Source organism: Lycium ferocissimum, chromosome 9, assembly GCF_029784015.1.
Source record: "Lycium ferocissimum isolate CSIRO_LF1 chromosome 9, AGI_CSIRO_Lferr_CH_V1, whole genome shotgun sequence".
Lineage (NCBI taxonomy): Eukaryota > Viridiplantae > Streptophyta > Magnoliopsida > Solanales > Solanaceae > Lycium > Lycium ferocissimum.
This window is the reverse complement of record NC_081350.1, coordinates 41,982,497-41,990,310: the sequence shown is the minus strand read 5'-3', so window position 1 is coordinate 41,990,310 and position 7,814 is coordinate 41,982,497. Positions and strand designations below refer to the sequence as shown.

The window sequence follows — 7,814 nt, the reverse complement described above, 5'->3', positions numbered from 1 at the left end:
GGCAGTAACGTTTTGTTGAAACTAAGATCCCAAGAAATGTTACATTCGACAATTAGAAACTCATTATCAGCATATGCAGAAGGAATCTGTCTATTCCCACCAACAAACGATCAAATGGGATCTTACAAGTCCTGATAGCGAACACACATTTCTAACTGAAACAGACTGTATCCCCTGGCTAATCAGTCACGCTCACTGATGGCTGTTAAGTGCTCGTCGATTTCCTCAGTAGTCAACACTCTAAAGACGGGATCTTCTTTCTTCACAACACCAACCTGCCAAAGACCAGAAGACATCATGATACTAAGCAGTGAAATGATGCAGTTGTATATCCAAAGAAACACTGCAATCCACTAAGACGACAAAAGTGGAACGAATTGTGCGATAAAGGTCTCAACACTATTGTCCTGAAATTACTCGTCCTAGTCGCTAGTTATACGAAGATTAAGCAACTACACCATCTAATGGAATACGTATCTCATGGTAGTGGAATGGTAACGTTCCCAGGTGCAACTCAAGTGTGTTATAAAGAAATCAATCCCAAACAAGAAAAAGAAACAACTCCTTTGAAGAAAGCCCAACGAATAGCAAAAAGCACTGCGCTCCCTCCCCTCCCCACTTTTCTCTTACTGCTCAAGTGGTGATCAACATAGGTAATAATAACTGCAATAACCAAATGGTGGATAATATGTGGAAAGAAACAAATTACCTCAATTTCACTGGCCTTGAAGTCCTCTTGCAGAACAGACTGAAGAGCAGAAATTGTTGTCTGAAGAACAAAAAATAACGTATCAGCAACACTAAAGTGCATCCTCCTAACTTTAACATCACACCTCATACACACAGAATTCTAAAAATTATACGAACACGATATAGTGAAACTTCACAAATAAATTGTGCTAGATCTCAATCAAATATAGAGCTTGTCTACAATTTAGTACAAACATCTGCGAAACTGTAAGCACAAGGACAAAATAAGAGTTGCCTTCAACAGAAGAATCCATTTACCTGTGCCAGTATATGATAGAGAAAGCCACTTACAGATTTTATTAAGAGCCTATATCAACTCTAATATCTTAAATTAACCTTAACAAAGTCTCAAGTTCAATTTTCTATTAAAATTTCTATAGTCGATTACACAATAAGATGGGAATTGTGTAGACCTTTGCTAGTATATACAGTGAGGAAGGGAACACAAGGAGAACAAAAGCCTTAAACCACATCTGAGTACTCCCCTTTCCTTTTACCTGAACAGTTTCCTCATAGGAGAAAGCAGGGTTATTTTTCATTTTCTTCTCCAAAAAGTTAATTGCCTCTTGCTCTTTAGATCCAGCACTTGTAGCCTGCACCAAGATCGATAAATGTAATACCATCATAAACAAGAACACAAGCCAGCAAAGTATAAATACTTCAAGAGGAATCTATAGACGGGACTTAAAAGTCCTTAACATTCTCTCGTAAACTATAAATACAGGACACTATGGGAGCAGATCTAAAGGAAGCGGTCGCCATTTGCTAGTAATATAAGACAGGGTGTGCCTACTTTTCGGTCTTATAAGGTGAGTGGAAGCTACAACTTAACATTAAAAAAGCAAAGCAGGGAATCGTGAAGTCTAGCATCCGTCTTTCAACTCATCCAGAAATCCTTTCATATGCGTGCTTCAACTTATAAAATTTCTTGTACGTTCAGCAATTGATAGAGAAACACATTCATTTCATATTGGAAAAGGTGGGTGATAATATTAAAATATCAGTAATTTCCTTGCAGCATCTAAATCAGGTTTTCAGATCCAAAGTAGAATCCTCCTTTGAACTTTTTATTCTTAAATAGAATGAATTAAAGGATTTTTAAGATTAGAATTTTCATGTGCCACTAGAAATCGTCAATTGGTTCAAATCACAGGATGAACCACTGGTTGGCTTATGCACTGTATACAACAAAGGCACAAAGCGGTGCTAGGATATGATTGAAGACAGTGGGACAATAGGGTTGGAAAAAATTTGGTGTCTAGCTTGAGACTATGCTACAGTGGTATGAAAATATTTTGAGAGATAAAATATTTAATCAGCTTTTATTCAGAAATGAACGTCAAATTCCTCAAATACCTTATGACCAAAAAAATGACCAGCAGGGTCACATTTGAAGAGCTGGGGCCCTTTCTCCTCATCAATGCCCAAAACCATAGCAACTATGCATCAAAAAAAGAGAAACAGAAAACATGAATCAATAAAAATGTAGAAGCAGAAACGGATTCCCCTCCATTGTCATCACAGACACCAGCAAAAAGAAAAGTGGAGGGATAGACACTTCACAAAGATCAAATGGGGCTAGCAACGAACCTACTCCAAGGGGTCTCATATAGGCATGCTGTGTGTAAACTTGAGACTTGTCTGCAATCCTGAAGATACATGCTCAGTAGCTCAGTATACATTTATCACTGGAAATTAAAGCTGGGCAGTCTTCTCGTGTATGTAGTTATATCTGTTATGCATTCTAGCTTATGCATTTACATAGAGTGTCAACTAAATAGCATTCATAAAATTCTCAAGCTATTTAACTTGCTTCCTCTAATGAATCAAATAAACAATTAATAGCTTCAGAAAATAAAAGTTAATGGAGAAATATGTAAAACATAAGTGACATGACATAAGCTGCTCCAACCCTATCAGCAATTTGCCTTTCCTTTTGACCTAGAAAAGGACCATTGAGGATGGCATTCTACACTATTAACTAGGCAAGTACAAAGAGAAGAATATAATGAAGCAAAAGGAATACCATTTAGACAGTACATCCGCTGGCATTTCATATCCATATTTAAAGCGAAACTCAGCAGCTTCATTTCGAGCTTGTTGAACCAAGGTTCTTGCATCAGCTGAAATTGAAAACATGTCAAACCAAATAATGGAATCATGAGCTCTGGAAGGAGCGTTCCTCTTCTCAGTCACAAATTGAAAGCAATATGATCCATAGCTAAATAAACCTAAAAGTATAAGTCAATAATTTTTTAAATCAAAATTGCCTCTAATCAGTTCATAAACATTAAACCAACAGTCTCGGTTACAAAGTGTTTTCTTTTGGGACTAAGCAACAATGCTAAAAGAGATGATGGGCATCCATACTTGAAAGTTAAAAGGGTGCATGTTTTCACATTTTTGTCAACAATATACACTATCACAAAAAGGAAGATATATATCAATATGTTTCCTTTTGCTTTCAGAGAAAAAGTAGATAGACTATAAAGAGTCGTTATTAACTGATAGTTTATCAACCAAAGATTAAAATTATAATTGCCACATAAACTCCTTTAACCCCATCGCAGAGTGCAAACCTGTCATGCCAGTAGCCAATAGTCCAAGATACTTGGTAATTGGGAACAAATGGGATACACTGGTCTGATCCAATAGCTTGTCCTGCTCAGCCAAAATAAACACAACTTCAAACTCCATAGCAGGTCCAAATTTCCAAATTAGAAGTCTACTTTTTCAAAACCTCAAGTAAATATAAATAGGCTATACGAGAACAAACTACAACACTGTCTGATTAATATATTTGAAACAGTGGCTTCCTTTTCTCACAATTACCCCAGCCTTTGCTATATCGGTAATCCTACATCGGGTGGAAAATATATTCAATATCATTTAATCAACTATATTATCAATCAGCTAAGCTTCAATTCCAAACTAGTTGATGTTGGTTTTATGAATCCTCTACATCTATACTGCTTTTTTCATGCACATTTCACTGGAATACCAAAAACTAGTCTTTGATTGCAAATTAGAAGCTCTAGAAAACTAGAAGTTCTCTAAACCTCTAACTTTTCCTTACACGGACCTACAAGTCTCTCTACAGAATAAAAAACACTAATGATTTACAAATGCGGAAAAAAAAAATTGAACAAACCGATCTTCAGAGTAACAACACAAGCAGATTCAAACAACTAAGCTTCAATTCCAAACTAATTGGGATTGGTTTTATGAATCCTCTATATCTATACTGCTTTTTTCAAGCACATTTCACTGGAATACTAAAAACTAGTCTTTGATTGCAAATTAGAAGCTCTAGAAAACTAGAGGTTCTCTAAACCTCTAACTTTTCCTTACATGGACTCTCCACAGAATAAAAAACACTAATGATTTACAAATTAAAAAAAAAAAAAAAAAAAGGAACAAATCGGTCTTCGGAGTAACAAAACCAGCAGATTCAAAAAACTAAGCTTCAATTCCAAACTAATTGGTGTTGCTTTCTGAATCCTCTACATCTATACTGCTTTTTTCAAGCACATTTCACTGGAATACTAAAAACTAGTCTTTGATTGCAAATTAGAAGCTCTAGAAAACTAGAAGTTCTCTAAACCTCTAACTTTTCCTTACACGGACCTACGAGTCTCTCCACAGAATAAAAACACTAATAATTTACAAATGCCCAAAAAATTTGAACAAACAGGTCTTCTGAATAACAACACCAGCAGATTCAAACAACTAAGCTTCAATTCCAAACTAACTGGGGTCGGTTTTATGAATCCTCTACATCTATTCTGTTTTTTTCAAGCACATTTCACAACTAGCCTTTGATTGCAAATTATGAGCTCTCGAAACTAGAGGTTCTGTAAATCTCACACTTCTCCTTACACACACGCACAAGTCTCTAAACAAAACAAAAGCACTAATGATTTAACAAATGCAACAAAATTTGAACTTACAGGGACTTTCTTCTGAGTAACAACACAAACGGAGTCCTTTCCACGGACGCCAATAGATGTGATTCCAGCTGCTTTCACAGCCTTAAACGCATATTCTGTTCACATAAAAAAAACAATAAAAAATAAAATAAATCATTAACACAAAATCGGAGAAAATTATGATTGAACTGCCTTCACAGCCTTAAACACATATTCTGTTCACACAAAAAAAACAAAAAACACTAATATTTGTCACAAATAACACAAAATCGAAAAAAAAATTACGATTGAACGGCCTTCACAGCCTTAAACGCATATTCTGTTCACATAAGAAAACAAAAAACCCTAAAACTTTCCACAAATGACAGAAAATCAAAAAAAAATAAAAAAGAGAGAGATTGAACAGAAGGAAAATCACATATTAGCTATGAAATTTGAATCGAGTTACAAATAAGTTAAAACAACTAATAATAATTTTCACTGAAGATCCAAATTAAAAAGTGAAAAACATTCGTAGTCGGAGTGATATTAGATTATTTATTCAGCGTAAAGACATTCAGAATTTCACCTAAATGACAAAAAAATGAAAAAAATTACGATTTAAACGAATAAACAAAAATAAGTTAAAACAAAATGAAATTTCTTACATCAACAAAAAAAAAAAAAAAAAAAGTGAAATTTTCTTACCGACTTGGAAGAGACGACCTTCAGGAGAGAAAATCGTAATGTGACGATCGTATCCACCTCCACTTCCTCTACTCATTTTTCAATTTTCTCTTTTGAGTTTGATCTGATATTGCTTTTTTTGAACTCGTTAGGGTTTTCTTTTTTTCAGTGTATAAGAGATGGTTAGATTTCGTGGAGAAGAAGAGAGAACCTTTGTTTGTTTACTGAAGTTCCAATAATACCCTCCTTTTTAGGCTTTGTTTGTCTGATCCAATAATATGATTTATTTTTTTAAAATTAGATTTTAAAAGTAGTTAAGACTTCTCTACTCCGTTTGAGTTTGATTAGCTGGTTAGGGTTTTCTTTTTTAAAAAAAAAAGTGGTTTTTAAGTACTGAAAGTTATTTTATAAATAAGCAATTACGTATTTGGAAGGGTTTTTAGAAGTAATGGTAGTATTGAAATTAACGGAAAATATAAGCGATAAAGGGGTAAAGTTGTTGGTTAAATCAAAATGGCTTTTAAGCCAAAAAAAAATAAGTTGGGATAGAGTAACTTTTTGGTTTTGGCTTATTTTAAGCACTTTTTAACTTAATTTAAGCTGTTTTTTATTTTTGTCAAACACCCAAATAAGTTAAAAACGGCTTATAATCTGGTTTGACCAACTTATAAGTTAATCCAAACGGGCTATAATGATACTTTCATAAATATATACTTCGACCATCTCATTTACTAAGGGGCCGTTCCAATTCCTTCTTTTTGTTCTGCTTAGGTGGAGTAATTCGAACTCTCGACTGAATATAAAAGAAGACCACAGGCCTGTGTAAACACCTCAACGAACTCATGTGGACACTCCTCAGCCCGAGGACAATCTCTCGAATGTTCAGAAACAAGTTATCCCAAGATTACTTATCATTGGATTAGTTATCGCGGGATTAGCTCTCCACCCCCCCACAGGAATAAAATAATTCTACAATTGCGGAATTAGTTATACAGCGATTTTATTCCAACCAAACGTGGGATAAACTCATCTCAAATTTAATTTCTGGATTATTTATCTCTTATCCATCGTACCAAACGAGCCTAGATAAGGCCGAAGTGTACACTATACTAGGTTGTATAAGTAGTGTATATTGTATGTATAGGTAAAGATATATGTAGTATATGCATATTTAATACTATAAACTATACACTACGTATACATAATGTACACATTTTTATATATTAGATGACCGAATGGTATTTGACTATTGCTTTTTTTGACCAATGGCAGAAACTTGTTTAGATGGTCAAATTTGCTCTTGAATATAATTTTGCTAAATAATTTATATCTACCCTGAACTTAGTTTAATAGTCTAGATTTGATCACGATTTTTCTCAGTCATCGTTCTTCATCTCGTTGAATCGTTACTACCATAATAATTAATTCTTTTATTTACTCTTAAAGATGTCATTTTGAGGACCACCATTACTCTACAATCACTTTTCACTCCCACGATATTCCGGAAAAAATCACATATAATTTCTGTTTTCAAATAATCTCTCTTACACCTTCATTTTACAACTTTCTCAAAGTCACTATTTTACCTCCACTACAAGACCAAGGGCCTTCAACCCAATATAACATGCATTGACCACCATAATTGTCACAAATGATTTAAAAATTGAATATTATGTACTTCAATTTATTTTAGCAATAGAAGGTCGATGTAGAGTTTGGTATCACTATTGGTGATCTAAGAAGAATTAGTGGTGGAGTTGTATTAATATGATCTGCCAAAAAAGAAAATTCAACTTAGCGGTGCAATTGAGTGTTGAATATAAGCCCCACTCTTGAAGCTTTGTGAGTGTTAAAGAAAATAATGATGCCAATGCTGAAACAATGACGTTGTTTTTCAAAGCTCATGGACAAATCTGAATCATTCGCATAATTCAAAGACAAATTGGACCATTTCTCCATGTAAAGACAAATTAACCCATTTTGACATTTTAAGACAATTTTTTCTATGTATTTTAGATTTACATCGTCCACTATTAGTATGTTATATCATGATGCTTATATATCTACAAATCATTGCATTTGTGTGTACATTTAATCATTTATTATATAGTAACTAAATAATCTAAAATGACTTTCTGTCATTTTATTCTTTATGTGTGCTCCTTAATCTTTCATCATAAGTATTATTTCTACTTTTAAAACTTAGTATTATTGTATCGATTTTTTTAACAATTTTGTGTCTGCATTTTCGAGAATATGCTGGACTTTTAGATGCCTCATTAGCAGGTGTAAAAACATGTCAATCTTGTGTCATTCAATTTGATATGTACCTTTCTATTGAATATACTTTCATATTGTTGTTCATAAGATATGACAATTGCAAACTTTTATAAATTCGATTTTGCGGATGCTTTGGTACAAAAATGTTTGATTATATATTTTTTCACTTTTATAAATTCGATTTTGCGG

The 7,814-nt window shown here is 33.7% G+C and overlaps 1 protein-coding gene across 1 annotated transcript; it reads right to left on the bottom strand.

The window, feature by feature from the left end:
• On the bottom strand, positions 1-5,550 carry LOC132030884 (proteasome subunit alpha type-6). The gene is made up of 9 exons (XM_059420654.1): positions 5,367-5,550; positions 4,701-4,795; positions 3,330-3,411; positions 2,777-2,873; positions 2,341-2,399; positions 2,107-2,189; positions 1,248-1,343; positions 710-769; positions 1-275 (listed from the first exon to the last, which is right to left on the bottom strand). Exons 1-9 carry the CDS (start codon positions 5,440-5,442, stop codon positions 183-185), a joined length of 741 nt encoding a protein of 246 aa, XP_059276637.1. The 5' UTR covers positions 5,443-5,550; the 3' UTR covers positions 1-182.
• Between the last annotated feature and the right edge of the window lie 2,264 nt (positions 5,551-7,814).